The 15,593-nt window shown below is 36.1% G+C and overlaps 3 protein-coding genes across 8 annotated transcripts in view; 2 read left to right on the top strand and 1 right to left on the bottom strand.

The window, feature by feature from the left end:
- Positions 1-28: 28 nt before the first annotated feature.
- LOC131554296 (leucine-rich repeat-containing protein 72) lies at positions 29-2,339 on the bottom strand. 2 transcript variants are annotated; one of them, XM_058799534.1, is made up of 9 exons: positions 2,250-2,339; positions 2,088-2,161; positions 1,845-1,914; positions 1,577-1,658; positions 1,381-1,494; positions 1,036-1,125; positions 405-548; positions 279-312; positions 29-191 (listed from the first exon to the last, which is right to left on the bottom strand). In XM_058799534.1, exons 1-9 carry the CDS (start codon positions 2,337-2,339, stop codon positions 38-40), a joined length of 852 nt encoding a protein of 283 aa, XP_058655517.1. In that variant the 3' UTR covers positions 29-37. The 2 variants fall into 2 exon arrangements, with proteins under 2 accessions (XP_058655517.1, XP_058655518.1); XM_058799535.1 differs by lacking the exon at positions 405-548.
- Positions 2,340-2,548: 209 nt separating this feature from the next.
- sostdc1a (sclerostin domain containing 1a) lies at positions 2,549-7,282 on the top strand. 2 transcript variants are annotated; one of them, XM_058799538.1, is made up of 3 exons: positions 2,549-2,664; positions 3,554-3,690; positions 5,984-7,282. In XM_058799538.1, exons 1-3 carry the CDS (start codon positions 2,633-2,635, stop codon positions 6,376-6,378), a joined length of 564 nt encoding a protein of 187 aa, XP_058655521.1. In that variant the 5' UTR covers positions 2,549-2,632; the 3' UTR covers positions 6,379-7,282. The 2 variants fall into 2 exon arrangements, with proteins under 2 accessions (XP_058655521.1, XP_058655520.1); XM_058799537.1 differs by lacking the exon at positions 2,549-2,664 and having other exon boundaries at positions 3,444-3,690.
- A 934-nt stretch (positions 7,283-8,216) lies between these two features.
- The window catches only part of crppa (CDP-L-ribitol pyrophosphorylase A), a 52,312-nt gene continuing 44,935 nt past the window's right edge, over positions 8,217-15,593 (top strand). For 2 of the 4 annotated variants that reach the window (XR_009274362.1, XM_058799529.1), the window contains exons 1-4: positions 8,217-8,659; positions 11,021-11,294; positions 12,221-12,370; positions 14,560-14,664. Coding sequence is in view for 3 of the 4 variants with exons in the window: in XM_058799529.1 (XP_058655512.1) it covers positions 8,376-8,659; positions 11,021-11,294; positions 12,221-12,370; positions 14,560-14,664 (813 nt within the window). In the remaining variant the exon portion in view is untranslated. The remainder of the gene's footprint in view (positions 8,660-11,020; positions 11,295-12,220; positions 12,371-14,559; positions 14,665-15,593) is intronic. The other 2 variants (XM_058799528.1, XM_058799530.1) reach the window with 2 other exon arrangements.

Here is a 15,593-nt window from a genome sequence, read left to right as displayed (position 1 = left end):
GTCAAATGTTCCATCGTGCGAACAAGAGGTCTGGAAATCATCTAAGTTTGACAGTGAGTATACCAGACGCAGGTTTGCTCGAGTCATCTAGATGGTTCCACTGAGACGTGCTTGTACCGGTCCAGTTCATAATGGAGAACTGTATGATGGATTTGGGCACTGATGGGTTTTCTCGATCATCAGAATGACCGCTAGAGAAAACACACAAAGTCAGCTCCTGTGATACATTTTTGCTGTAGTTAAAAAATATCTGAAAAATACTCTACTTTGACACTGACTCTGTACACCTCTTTCCCTTTGAGCCACGCTGACCTGTAACAATAAAATAATCATTTAGATGCATTTCATGAATTTTAAAATGCTGTAACTTGATATTTTAGTTAATAGTTTTCTGTTAGACTTACCCACTGGTTTTGTGATGGAGTTGGTCACTTTTCTTCCTGTAGGAGGCAGTAGTGCTCGTCTGCCAAAGGCGATAGTATCAAGCACCCTCTGTCTTTCTACACTGAACATCTTAAATGCCTGTCTCCTTTCCTCCTGCTTCACTTCTGCCAATTATACATTACCTCACCGCTTAAAAGTTTGGAATAATTAGGACTTTTATTATTTTTTAAAGAAATCCCTTATGCTTACCAAGACTGCATTTATGTCCTTAAAGGCACAGTAAAAACGGTAATATTCTGAAATATTATTACTGTTTAAAATAGCTGTTTTGTTTTAATATATTGTAAAATGTCATTTATTCCTGTGATGGCAAAGTTGAATTTTCAGCATCATTACTCCAGTCTCCAGTGTCACGTGATCCTTTAGAAATCATTCTAATTAAATTGATTTAAATCTTACCCCAAACATTTTTAACGAAATAGTAAGCAGCGCAACTGTTTTCAACATTGATAATGATCAAAAATTAGTTTATCCAATCACATAATTAGCCAGTGTGGTGTGTCTCATTCATTTTTACAGCATTTTGAAATCTTTGATCACTTTTGCTGAATTATTCAAATATTGGAAGTTTGTATGATTATGGATGCCTACCTTTTCTATCTAAAAACCTCACGGATGGCAAATGGTGCAGCACATATTGGCGATATTCAGGATCTTGTGTGAAGGGGTTCAGATATAAAGCTGAAACAGAAGATGCATTTTTATCTAAAATGATTTTTTTGCCTATACAAATACTGCAAATAATTTTAAATCATTATAATACTGATACTGTATATTTGTTTTTGGTTGTCTTACAAATGGGGAAAAAATAAGCTTTTAAAATCTCAATTAACTGCTATTTTAATTTTTAAATACCAAGGAATATTTATAGTCTACTTTACTAGGGAATGCAATAGTTGATGGACTTAATGAGAGATGGTGGTCTCAGGTTCTCACAGAGAGTGTGGAGGTCCTGCATGTTCTTCAGCTCTGACATGGTCTCCTCCAGGCACTTCATCTGATTATTGAATAGGAGCAGCACTTGCAGACATGTCAGGTGTCTCAATGCCCCTAAGTGCAGACAGAAAAAAGGTTAGAACTTAGAAACTACAGAAATTAAGAAATAGAAAACATCTTTATAGCACAAACTGACCTGAAATGGAGAGAATGTCATTGTTCTGTAGATACAGTTCTGTCAAGCAGCAGTTAAACGAAGCTCTGGAAACCTCTCGGATCTGTAAAGTCACTCTTTTAAATCTTCGAAATTCTGTTTTTTTTTTAATGGAAAGTGTATTGCAGCTTTGTAGTGTTTACTCATATTAATGAACTGCTTCATAGTTTTAGTGTTAAACATTATTTTAAGCTTTAAAAACTAGTAATCACACATAAGAGACAGTAAAATTCAAATTTGGCAATCTAACCTTGTTATTGTTAAGCCACATGCATCTCAGCATGGAAAAGCTTGACAAATCAGGAATGTAAGTCAATCCTCTAAAAACAGATGGAAAACGAAAGGGAAATATTGTTCATAAATTAAACATTCATTATTTTTATGCATATTATAAATTATAATACATTTCATAAATGTAGGTGTGAGGTCCACATCTTATCATCTAAAAACTTTATGTATATATTACATTTATTTATATTTTTCTTCTAATCACCTTCTGGCGAGATGAAGGTGGGTCACATCTGTGTCTCGCTGAATCACGCGCTTCGGCAAAGGATCTTCATTTTCCTGGGGGGGAGAGATAAGTGATGCTAAGTAAACAACGGAGGAAATTAACTTTCTATTGAAGTGCAGTCCATAAATATGTACAGTCTACCTGTTTGTTTATTTCCATGTCTGAACTAGAGCCTGCTGCTGCTGGTCTGAACAAGACAAGACTACACTCGCCGGTTGCTAGGAGACACATTTCACTCTTGTTTGATTGATGGCCAATCACTGCTCAGAATTCTTTTGATCGCGCGCGCTGAGAAAGTCATGGGGACGGTAATGCAATACACTGCTCTGTTGTGTTGTGTCTCGAATCTCGATTGACATTTTCAAACTTTTTGATGCTAGTCTTCTTTTTCCCCCGTCCATGAGAGGGCACACTTTTCCTTAAAATATTGTTAAGCTTCCACCACGAGAAGCTAAAGAGTGCGGCAGGTTTGTTTGCGCTTGCATTGTTTACATTTATTGTGATACAACTAATTGGATTTTTACATGGTATACAGTAGAGCATTTTGCATATTCAGGTACTGTACATATCTTTCTTAACTTGTTATTTTAAGGGCAAGAAGTCTTTTATTATTTTTACAAAATTTCCAAGACAATAACTGTCGTTGTCACTACAGTAGGCTATATGTCATGTGATAAACGTTGTGAGGTCATGTGATTATCTATCTATCTATCTGTTCTATACTATATATTTATTATAGATCACAGTTTTAAAAGTTTAGTATTGAATAATGCCTGCTGTTTCACTTATCCGTAAATAGTAGGCGTTATATAGGCTACACTTCAATAATAGTGTTTATCAATCAATCAGTAAATCAATTAATCAATCAAACATGTCATCTTTGCCACGGTCATTTTCACCTTATTTTCAGTAAACACATCGAATCAACTTGCCAGACAGATTGATTGTCGATTAACTGCTGCTTAAATGAGGAAATAATGTTTTCTCTGACACTTTTTGTAAGTAATTTTCACAATAAATACTTTGTGGGCAGATTATGCTTGCAACACCCTTTAAAAAAAAAATCATGGACAAAGTTTGCTTACATAAAGTGCTGAGCACAAAAACATCTCTAAGTGAATTAGTGGCTCTCGGGGAGTCCAGTACGCATTAATTTGACTCCAGATGTTGGAGCACCTCACAGGGTCGAGTGTTTCTCTGGGTGTGGTTTAGGGGAGAGACTGACTGCGCTTGTTTTATCATTCCGCTCACCTGAGCCTTTGCCAAAACTGGAGGCGGGAGCGTATATATACACACTGTATATATAACCCAAGACATGATAGTGAGTGAGAATCATTCAGACTCAAGGAGCATCTCTCCACAGGCTGTGGGTTATTTCACACCAGCATGTATATAAACGCACCCGAATCGTGCAATTTCATGTTTTTATTTTGCTTTTTAATAAGGAGTGGTCTGACTTTGAAGAACGATGCTACGGAGATTTTTTACTCTCATGTGGTCAGTCCGGTGCAGGATGCTCAGAGCAACGCGTCTCTGAATCGCGCGCGCTCCGGTGGAAGAGGCTTCACAGCGCAAGAGAGAGGTGAGTTCGCGCGCCCCACTTCAAGACACTAGATTGGTTATTAATCATACATTGCAGTCTTTCTTCTTAAGAAATTGTGTTTAAAGCTACGTTTCACTTATAATTAACATTTAAAATAAAGTGTTTTAGTGACACTCCCAATATAAACTTAGAATTTAGTTTGGTTTGAATTTCTTCACACGTCTTCACTTAATATCAGTTACGCTGAACAAATGGTAAAATCTAGTTTTTAATTTAAGTCTAAATTATTATTAACCTCACTGAATCAACCGAGATAGGCTACATTAATCTATACACACACATCAAACTTTTATGGGTTAAATTTATCTCTTTGAGGTAAAAATGGCAATTACTACTTGTTATGTATTTCTATAGCAACCTGAAAATAGTTCAAAGTTATCTTAAATCCCACTATTGGTTTCCATTATTTGTCTTTGATCAGGTTAAGTAAATGTTTTCATATCGATGTGCTCATTCACAAAATAGAAAGCAAACAGAACAGGTGATTTTATCCATATAGTGATACACTGTAAAAAAAATTCCGTAGTTTTTACAAAATAATTCTGGCAGCTGTGGTTGCCAGAATAATTTTGTAAAAAATACAGAAAAACTGTAAACACATTTACAGAACAAAACTGTAAAATTTACAGTATAAAACTGTAATTTACAAACAGGGAAATTTGAATGTAAACCACTAAATTCAACAACACACACTGCTATTAAAATCTGTTTTGTACCTTTAACATACTGACAACCACCATAATCATGCAGGTGGTAAAAGAGAAAGCCACATGAAGAATCAAAGCTCATCACAGGTAGCTTCACCACAAGCAGAAGTATACTAATATATAGAAGGTGCACAGAGTCATTCATGCAACCACAAAACACCATCGTGGTAACACACACGATACTTAAATAATGCAATAAACTTTCATTAAACAGCAGAAGATGTAACATAAAGCACAAATGTACATAACTGATAACAAAAACTATTAAAAAAACATGATTATTTAAACAAAATACTTTCAAATGTGGAGTGTCACGCAGGGAATTCTGGGAATATCAGTTTACAGTTTTTGAATTGTAAATTCTACATTGATTTGTTATTTTTACTTCTAAAAACTGTACAATTAACAGTATTTTACTGTAAAATTACATGAAATGTCTGGTTAGATCTTTTAAAGTTTTTCCCTGTAAATAGTACAGGAACTCACTGTTAACATATTAACAGTTTTTTTCAGTAGCGTTTTTACAAAATTTTACAGTTAAAATGACACTTATTTTTTACAGTGTAGGTGTGACTGGGGCTAGTTGTCACACTTTATACACCGGTGAATATTTATTTCAGTTTATTGTGTTTATCTCCAGAAGTCATTTTCTGTATAGACATATGTTGAAGACTTGGCCATCTTCCACTGTAATTGCCCAGGAAAAAGATACAGGTCATTTAACATGTTGATGTGTAGTGGGGCATGTTGTCACAGTGAATCCCACCATTAAATAGACTATTATAGACTTTGCTGCAAAATTTAAACAGTATTGAATCATGAAACAGCATTTCAATTAACACTGAAATGTATTAATGATATGCAATTAATTGGATGTTCCAATCTAAGGGAGAAAGTTAGCTATGCATGTTAGCTATGCATATGGCAAAATACTGTAGGAAATTATACCACATCGAGCTGTATAATCAAAATACTGTAGGCTCACAACCACATCGAGCAGCAGAGATAAAAGAATGCCGAGCACAATGTCTGCTGAGTGAATCTTGTCAGACTTGGAGAGTGGAGGTGCAGCTCAGCTTTTCAGGAAGTCTCCAGGGGGAACCGTGTTTGTTTTTTGAACGACCGTAACTTGAAGTAGAGAGGAAGAAAATGTCCCTCCGATCCCCATTCATCACGTCCTGTCATGGAGAGGGGGGCACATTGTAACTGAGGTTTGTTGCTGATGTGTGAATGGATTTTGGCTTGGGTTACGCTGACAGGAGGCTCTTCTCTGAGGCAGAACAATAATGACAGTATAGCCAGCAGCACTGGCGAAATCTGACAATAAGAGGCTCAGACTCAGAGTCGTCATTCATCTGTACGCTAAACCATTTCCGCTCAGTTCAGACAAGGGCTTAAGTAAAGCAAACCAAGCATATCATCCATACCACTGTTATTTATGTCTGTTCACCAACCGTGAAGAAACAGCACCAAGGTGAATCCTACCATAGATCTTAAAAGACTCGTGTTGATCTGATATTGATATGCAAATCTGGCTAAACGTTATTTATCACTTTGTGTTACAGAACGAATTCCAGTCGGCTGCAGAGAGCTGCGATCCACAAAGTACATCTCCGATGGCCAGTGCACCAGCATAAACCCTGTTAAGGAACTGGTGTGCACAGGACAGTGTCTTCCAGCTCAGATGCTGCCCAACTGGATCGGCGGATATGGTAGGAAGTTCTGGAACCGCCGAAACAGTCAGGACTGGCGCTGCGTGAACGACAAAACCCGGACCCAACGGATTCAGCTCCAGTGTCAGGATGGCAGCACCAGGACCTACAAGATCACAGTGGTGACCTCCTGCAAATGCAAAAGATACACAAGACAGCACAACGAATCGGGGGTCAAGTCTGAGGGATACGCTCATACCCAGATAAAAAAGCAAAAGAACAAAGGGGGCACCAGGACGGAAAGCTAAATGAGGCTGTGCTCGGACTGAGCTAGATTTTTCCTTTTAAAAGAACTCAATATGAACGAGACAGCTTGTGACGTCAGCTCACAGGAGCACTGAACTTTCTTTGTGCTGCCTTTGAGAGCAAGTGTAGGGCTCTGAGTTCACTGTGAAACCAGATGTCCACTGCAGTCTTTGGAAAGAAGAGAAAATAAAGACTAAATCTCATCACCAATATAATCTCAATCAACATGCAGCGAGTAGTGAAGACCTGTCCATTATAACGTCAAAGAGACTGACTATGACAACTGCATATTACATTACAAATATGGTTTTTGTCGTCACTGCTTGATATGTGTGGTAATCACTTGCTGTGGTATATACTGTAAAGGTCATTGCACACTGAGTCTGAAATTTTTGCACGTTAAAAAATAAATACGACCTCACGTTGTGTCAATCACATTTACATTACACTGCCTCCAAAACTTTCGTCTGTCGTAAAAAAACTATTCGGATCAGGTTTGATTTTCTGCATTTTCACATCCTTAGCATGCATTTTGATAGGAAACGATGAGGAATACGAAAAAACGGGAAAATGCACGCGAAAATTTCGGACTCAGTGTGCAGTGACCTTTAGTCTTTGTGTTCAGCGACAATAATAGCAGTTCTCAAACCCGGGAAATGCATAGCTACATGTAAATTAAATGTCTGTACATATACATATGCAATTGTTTATGTAATTGATTGTTTTGCTGGACCTTTATGTGTAATTTTGTGACGTATAAGCTGATGTAATGTATTTTGCCTTGACTTTGCTTTGCCTTTGAAACATTTTTAATTTGTGCAAGCATTATTCAGACAAAGATATTGCACTATAGTGACAATGCTCACATTGGCTATTATGGTGTAAAAGCATTAAAATTAAAACATCTAAAAATGTCTCAGTATAATTTACATCTGCATGATGTGACATTTTGAACTCCAAATGATGCCAATTAACTGAACTATAATGTCCATTTATTCAATACATTAACAAGCCTAATTTTTGTTTCATGCATGACAAACAGTTTATATAAAACAAACCAAAGAACGGGTGAGAAAATTGTTTGTAAAAATAGTGAAAATTATTATCTAACTAAGATTATCAATAATAATAATTAAGAATAACATTTTATATGCCTCTTTCATGTGCAAACAGGCATATAAAGACAAGGTGGTGTTAACAGGCAATATTTAATAATTTAATTTTCACCAACTGTCAATCATCAGCTGTCATCACAGAAAAGGACTCTATGACAAGCCATTTAAAACTAGTTAAATTCTATTTTGAATTAGTAACGACATGCAAGTGTATTAGTAACTAATTTTACTATTGCTTATAGTTTCTTTTTCACTATAATGGAAATGACTATTAATCATGTACTATTTATTATTTAGTTTACTGTAACAATTTAATGAGTCAAGTTTCCCATATTAATTGAATAAACTAGTATAATTAATCAATAGTAACATCTAATTTTAAAGTGAACTATGAAGTCATTCTGACTCATAACAAAAAGTGACAAAATAAATGTACTATTAACAACTGAGTTACTAGTCACTTGTTTTAATTCTACTTCAAAAGAAATCTTGTAACTAGGCATACTAGTAATGATAAGTAGATAGGCTACTAGTTAAAGAAATACATGTTAAAATGGCTTGCCATAACTTGGTAAAAGTTAGAAAATAAATCATAAAAAAAATTCCAATGTCATTGTCCAGAAAAAAAATATATACAGTTTATTTAACACGTTGACCTGTTGTACATGTATTTTGATTCGGAATATCATTTTATAAAACATTAAATTATGCTATACAATAAGATGAGATCCCATTCCCAGCTGCTGCAGTTCAATGTGTTGTGGATAGCAGGCTCACCCTGATACAGAGTAACAGCGGGAAAGCTGCAACACTACTGCCGCGAAACATAGCTCAAATCACCCGCCAAATGACGATGCAGAAAGTCGGTTAACAAGCTCTTCCATATGAACACGGCTGCCACAAGTGAGGAGCTAATTATTAGGACGCTAGGAGAAATGCAGCAGGAGCGCTGTTCTTCCTCCGACAGGCCTTTGGATCCCGGCTGTCTGCTGGAACGCGACGCCGAGCGGAGCGCGGACCGGCTCGGGTGCGCGGCGGTGGATTTCCCGGTAGCTGTAGTTCTTCCCGCCGGTGGCTCTGGGGAAAGAATGGGACTGGCCACACCGAAACAATTCTGCACCATTCTCAACAGACCTTTGATAAGCTACACGATTCAAGCGTTTGAGAGGTGAGACACATGAAACTGATTTTATTAACCTAACTTACATACTTGACACGTAGTTTGTTATTAGCAGACGACAACAGAACAACAATAAATCATTATGCCTGTCACAATTACGTCCGTTACTTTGACAACTGGACTTTTTTCCCCCCCAAGTAAACAGGCAGCAGTCCAAGGACACCTACTGCATGTAGATCTTGTCCAGAACAGCTTTTTCAATCCTTATTAAGAACATCTGCAGATGCTGCAAGACTTGGGAAAGGCTAAAAGCACTTGACATTGACTTGGCATATTTATTAAATTAGACTGTGAAGTAAAAGGGTGCTGTGAGTTTCATATTCAGAAAGCTGTTGCTTCAATTTTCAGGGACAAAAGCATAAACTTAGAGCTGTTGTAATTCATTTTTGGATTATTACATTTCAATGTCCAGACTATATGACAGATGTTGCTTAAATAAACATACCTGAGATATTAAATTACACTTCACTCTGTGTTCTAATATATGTACTTCCATACACTCCAGTATGCAAAAAACAGCATGTCAGAAGAGTAGGATGTACGTAAACAATACTGTACACCAATGACCTGCTGTAAGTTATATATTATTTTGTTTTTTTTTATTTCATTTTTCATTGTCGTAATATGTTAATGTATTCCTACTTAGTTCTTTCATGGTTGAGAACTTAATTAAATTCAGTACACAGGTTGCATCGAAAATCGCATACCGCGATAACTGAGTAGGTACTTCTTCTATTGAATAAGTACTTCATGTATGTTCTATATATTACGAATGTGTGTAGAATATAATGTTATTGGCATAAGTACACCTGGATACTTTTTGCTTACTGTTTTGTGAATACTATGAATTTAGAGACTACTACTCTGGAGCGGTCTTTCCAAACCGAAGTGCTCAAAAATGTTCTTCGACGGGTACAACTGATGGACACTTCGCTCCCATGATTCTTTGCACACGTTTAATTTGTTAAACCTGTATTGGCTTGGCTAGATGACGCAGAAGTGTGTTCCAAGGAACAGTTTTATGTTCCCCTACACCAGGGGTTCTCAAGTCTGGCCCTCAAGACCCATTTTTCTGCTGAGTTTAGCTCCGACCTTTAGCTGTTTTTAATTAGGGTTGGAGCTAAACTCTGCAGGAAAGTGGATCTCGGAGTTGATATCCCTTGCCCTACACCCCTGCCCTCTGAAAGGAATAGGGATGAGTATGAGAATGTAACCATCATTAAAAAACCACCCAGAACACCCAAGCGAATGTATAACTAACAATGCGCTCAAATGCTCAAAACATCTTAGAAGCTGCTTAACAACACACTGACAACCAACAACAACAACATCCCAGTTTACAAAGGGTCATATAGCTGTTTTTGTAATTTCGTTTGATACCACAAGAGGCACTTACAGCCAGTGTTATTATCATTAAACTATTATACTAAAACTATTATTACCGTATTTATTTATTTTTTGTTAATTGAAAGACAGAAGAAATAAAATGTAAATGTGTAAGGAAAAACTTTAAATGAAAATGAGAAATATTGCCTTGGCAGCTAACTGACATTACTAAATAGAAAAAAATAAAACTTGAACTATAACTCACGCACTTGTTTGTGTCAAAATGCTTGTCTTTACAAGTATTCTCATAAACACAATCATTTAGGTCTTAAGTGAAAGCAAACAGTTTACAAAGAAAACACATGTGTAACAGTATATTGGATCTGGGCAGCTCTTAAAGTGACAGCAGTCTAATATTCCTGCTGTCTGTCATCTATGTTAATCAAACAACAAAAGAGAGAAAATCTCTCACTGCTCATGACTAAGTAACTTTTGTAACTAATACGAAGAAATATATGTAATTTAAACAGTGAGGAATATGCAGGAATATACTTCATGCAATATATGTAGCATTTCTTATTTATTTGTTTTACTGTAGTTTGACACTGGTGACAAGAATATGAAATTTCTATGGCATCAAAAATTAGACCTTAATTTAGACCTTATTTAAAGCAAAAAATAACTGTATCGTGATATATATCATTACTGTGAAATAAAATCACTCATATCATGAAATAAGATTTTGGTCATACCACCCACCCCTACCTAAATAGAAGTATTTGAAAAAACAAAAACTAAAAAAAAAAAAAAAAAATAACAAGCACATAACGAAATGACTAAAAGTTGATTCAAAATATTAACAAAAACTGTTAAATGTAAGTAATATTAAAATAACTGCTTAAAGCAGCATAACATACCATTTGTTCCCTTACTCTATTGGCACAGCGATTATGTTGTTTCTTTTGATAGTATTTACAAACTTGAGAAAGCTTGAAAGCTGTTCTGTCTGTAATTTCTCGACAGATTATCATGGATTGGAACTGTTGTCGTTGTGCTTGCTAAGGAGAATCATGACTTGATGCTGAATATTGTCCAGAAATTTAATCACACAAAGGTAAAAGTAGTCCACGGGGGAACCACCAGACACAGGTCGATCTTCAACGGACTTCAGGCCTTCAGCAGCACTACAGACTCACTGACGCCCAAACCAAAAGTGGTCATCATCCATGATGCCGTGCGGCCGTTTGTGGAAGAAGATGTTCTGTTGAAAATCACCCTAGCAGCTAAAGAGCAAGGGGTTCGTTTTCTTTATCCAGATTTTGTTTCAAAATAGTGCATTTGTATGGCATTTAATAACAGTTTGGAGAAAAAAAAAAAAAGAAAACCCCTATGTTTATTTCTACCCAAGAGTATCATATATGCTACAGTATAAAAGCCCCAAAATTGAGGTAAATTATATACAAGTTAAGATTTAATTCAAATATACTTTTTTCTGTGGCTGTCATTTGGAATAATTCATTTTAAAACACTCCCTGAAATGTTTGTGGTGATGAATGTCCACACTATCTGAACACTCCCTCCCCTAATCTGCTGTATCACGGTCTACATATCTGTCAAATTTATGAGGTGAGTGAAAGTCAGACCACGTTAAGCTGTCGAAAGACAACTCCTGATGCAGGCTTCAGAGATATGTTTGAAGCTGTTATATAATAAAAATGGAAAAACTCCAATCAGAGTAACTCTTTTTAATATATGCTACAGAACAAGAATCCGCTACATTTATCCCATCCTTCCAAGACAAACGTCATGAAATCTGCATCAGGAACAGAATATCTCAGCAGAAGACGAGAAATCCAGCTTCGTTTGTGGTTTGACTGCATCGCCGGCTGTTCCAATGTCCATAAATCACTAAGATAAACATATTGTTGACACCTCTCAGCACTACTCCTTACAGCATGAAACCGGATAAGATGTTTTAGCAATGTTTTTGCTGGCTTTGATGCGTGAGGTTGAAAATTTCTGTGATTTTCTTCTAAATCTCCTCTCCAAGACTGTGACAAGGGCTGGAAAGCAAAACCCATATGTTTATGAAACATTCAAAAGAATATGAGAGGATAGTGATTCATTGCCTGATTTTAACGCTGCGTTATTTAGTAATCATGAATAAACAGATTTTTACAGGGCATGTTTTTAATTGTTCTATTGTCTACCTTGTTTTTTCAGGCCTCGGGAGCAATACGTCCTCTAGTGTCCACAGTCATTGCAACCACGTCAGAGGGCTACCTGGACCACTCGCTGGAGAGAGCAAAGTACCGAGCCAGTGAAATGCCTCAAGGATTTCTTTATGACATTATTTTCCAGGCCTACCAGCGGGTATGAGCAACCCAGACACATTTATTGGTTGGAATAAACCTCAGATTCAATGTGCAAAGTACATTAAAGTTGAATGTCACCTTGACATTCCCACGGTGACTTTTTATGGTAATTTTAGGTCATTTCTCAGTATGTTTATGTTTTTATATACACTTTTAAAAACAAAACAAAAAAATGTATACAGAGAAGTATTTATTATTATTATTATTTATATTAGTTTTATGCACTGATGTTGTCTTTTTAACCCATTTTTAGATTTTTCCATTTAAAAATCTGTTTTATATACATTTTTGTAAAAGAAATATTTTAAAATATATATTTATACACATTTTTTAATGTATTTAATATTTTATTATTTATATTGGTTTATGTACATTTGCTTTTTCAACCCAATTTTCTATGGGACTGTTCTATTTCTGTTTTTGTTGTACGCATTTTTATAAAATAAATATAATTATAAATAAATATTTATGTAATATGTATCACAATTATTTTACATATTTATCTATAAATATATATTTATCCAATAATTATTTGTTTATTCTTTAGGTTTATGCACTGCCTTTACTCTTTGAGCCCAATTTTCTGAGAATTTTCAATCATAATAATTCAATTTTTATGTAAATTTGAATGAAATACATACTTTTTTGAACCCAGTAGCCTTTGTGACCCTTCCATCACATTTCTCTATTTTTTAGCTTATAAAATATTACCTCACTGTGACAAAGAAACACTCAGTGTTCAAATCTTGGACCAACTTGCCTCTTTTGTTCATTGTCCCTGAGATTTGCATAAACCCACAGGTTCTTCTGCTCTAAGGCACTGTGACTTTTATTATTATTCCCATGATAGTTAGTTGTGTGTCAAAATAATAAATCATAATTGTTTAGTCTGGCCTAGGTTACATAGCTGACTGCAAGATCGCAGTTTTATTGCAGTATTTCTTCTGAAGATCAACTCAAACAATGCTTTCACAGAAATGCTGCTTTCTCATCCAGACTAATAGCATTTCTCAGTTGGAGTGTAGTGTATTTCATCCTTTTTTACGTCATTTATTGCTGTAGGACTGTGATCTTTGGATCCGATTAAGCCTTTGTCAAACTTTCGATAACAGTAACGGATAGAAGTGTTAAAAAGAAGCATTGAGATTTATAGGGCTGCCGAGAAGACCTTTTTTTTGGGTGCAGAATTTTTTGCTTCTGGAAAACTTTGATTTCATAGTCTTGTTGTTTTTGGCTGCGATATCGAACATTAGTGTGAGTTTTCTGTGTCAAGTCACAGCTGTCTGTCCTCAATTAATTCTAAATAAAGATAAAACCGTGACATGAAGAAATACAGAGGATGAGGCAATCTGAAGAATGGGTAATATCAAGCCCGCTTGGGTGTTACCTGACACTCCGGCTCTTCTGGGGCTTTTCTTCTCCAAGCCCAACAGTGAAGGGTCTGCAAAGATTTATATGCTTCTCCTTGCTTTTTGAACCCAATTTTCTATGAGACTCTGCCATCACGTGACACAAGGCAGTCCATACTTCTTTTTTATGTAGCATTCAGCGCGTTTGACGCTTTTTACAATGGGGGTTATTTCAGGTGGGTGTTTTTTGAGTGAGGGTTTTGGGATGTAGCCGACGGCCATGTGTCAAAACCCTCTCTGTGGTAGCCTCGAAATGACTAATGCCATTTCAGCATGCCATCCCATTGAATCTCAGAGAGCTTGAGCTTCACAAAAGAAGAGACATCCAACCCCGTAAGGGTCTAGCTGTGCGTTGATGAAAAGGGGAAAAATGCCAAAGGTTAAATGATTGCAGGACTTTCTCCTTTAATTTGCCTTGAAATCACAGCGCCATGTAAGCGAAGCTCTCCTCTCCACTCGGGATGAAATATTGCTGTAGATATTGCCCTCGTAACGTCTCGGGTGGCATGATTTAGGTTGTGTAATCCAACCGCTGTCGCTTCAAGAACTCTGTTCAGCTTTTTTAATGTGTTACCAGAATCAGGGACATTTGTACAAAAATCCCATGCCCAGATGCTTGTTTCTATAAGAAACAGTCTTTCATGTCCACAAAAGTTAATTCCTACCCAGGTGTTTGACTGGAGGTTTCTATGGTTCTGATTTACGTCATCAGCATTTATCAAACTGGAGGTTCTTGTTTCATTTTGTTCTGGTTTTTGTCCTGGTTTCTTCTTTGCAGTGCAGTGAATTTGACTTTGAGTTTGGCACCGAGTGCCTGCACTTGGCCCTGCAGTACTGTGGCACGAATGCAAAGCTCATAGAAGGACCACCGACTCTGTGGAAAGTAAGGAACGAAAGGTTTGACTTTTTGTTGTCATACGTATAGGATTTATGCCATACGTAGTGGGTCCAAAAGTCTGAGATCACTTTGAAAACATTTTTTAACCATTGAAACCTGGAAAACATCTCTACATCTAGAATTACTAGGTCACATTAATTAATCCACATAACAACATTTCTACATTTTAACCTTTTGTCCACACTGAGACAGCATTTTTGATCACATGACCCAGTACCTTGAGATCCTGCAAGAAGCGCACAGCAATGAACACAAATGTCAAGGTGATTTAGTTTAAAGCCAGATGCAACAGTCCTGATATTTTCATTAGCACAGACAAACATGAGAAAACACTGTGCCATGAAGAATCCTGTTAGAAGGCTTTTCCATGAGTTTACCATGGATTTACTGTACTGCACCAAGGTATTGTGGCAGAAATATGCGATGTACATATGGAGTTTTATTATATTTATAGAAATATATATTGATGTAGACATGTATTAAAGGAGTACTGGTTGTTTTTGAGCTGGAGCATTTGTGCATATTTTTATACTAGGTGTATTTAGGCTACTGTTTTTCATACAAATACCATAAAAACCATATAGTTACATTTTACCATGGTAGTGAGGTGCAATGTGTGGTTTAACATTTGGTTATCATGATCTAATTGTGTGATACTGTGGCTAATGTTTTAATAAAATAGAGTTCTAATTCAAACTTTTTTTATTTAAATTTTAACCTATAATATAAATATGAGGTTTTTACAGGTTGTACAGATATTGCTGTTTTTGTTAATGAACACAAATTTACCTCTGCATCGTGCCATGAAAGTCAGGGAACACAACCCTGTTTCATGATTTGAAACAATATCACCCATTAGAAAATGCAGAAACTAAGAAATTAATTTCTATATTAAGATATTTTGTTAAGGAAAA

This window comes from Onychostoma macrolepis, chromosome 15, assembly GCF_012432095.1.
Source record: "Onychostoma macrolepis isolate SWU-2019 chromosome 15, ASM1243209v1, whole genome shotgun sequence".
In the NCBI taxonomy this organism is placed as follows: domain Eukaryota; kingdom Metazoa; phylum Chordata; class Actinopteri; order Cypriniformes; family Cyprinidae; genus Onychostoma; species Onychostoma macrolepis.
Note: the sequence above shows the minus strand (reverse complement) of the source record. Positions and strands in the feature narration are given on the sequence as shown.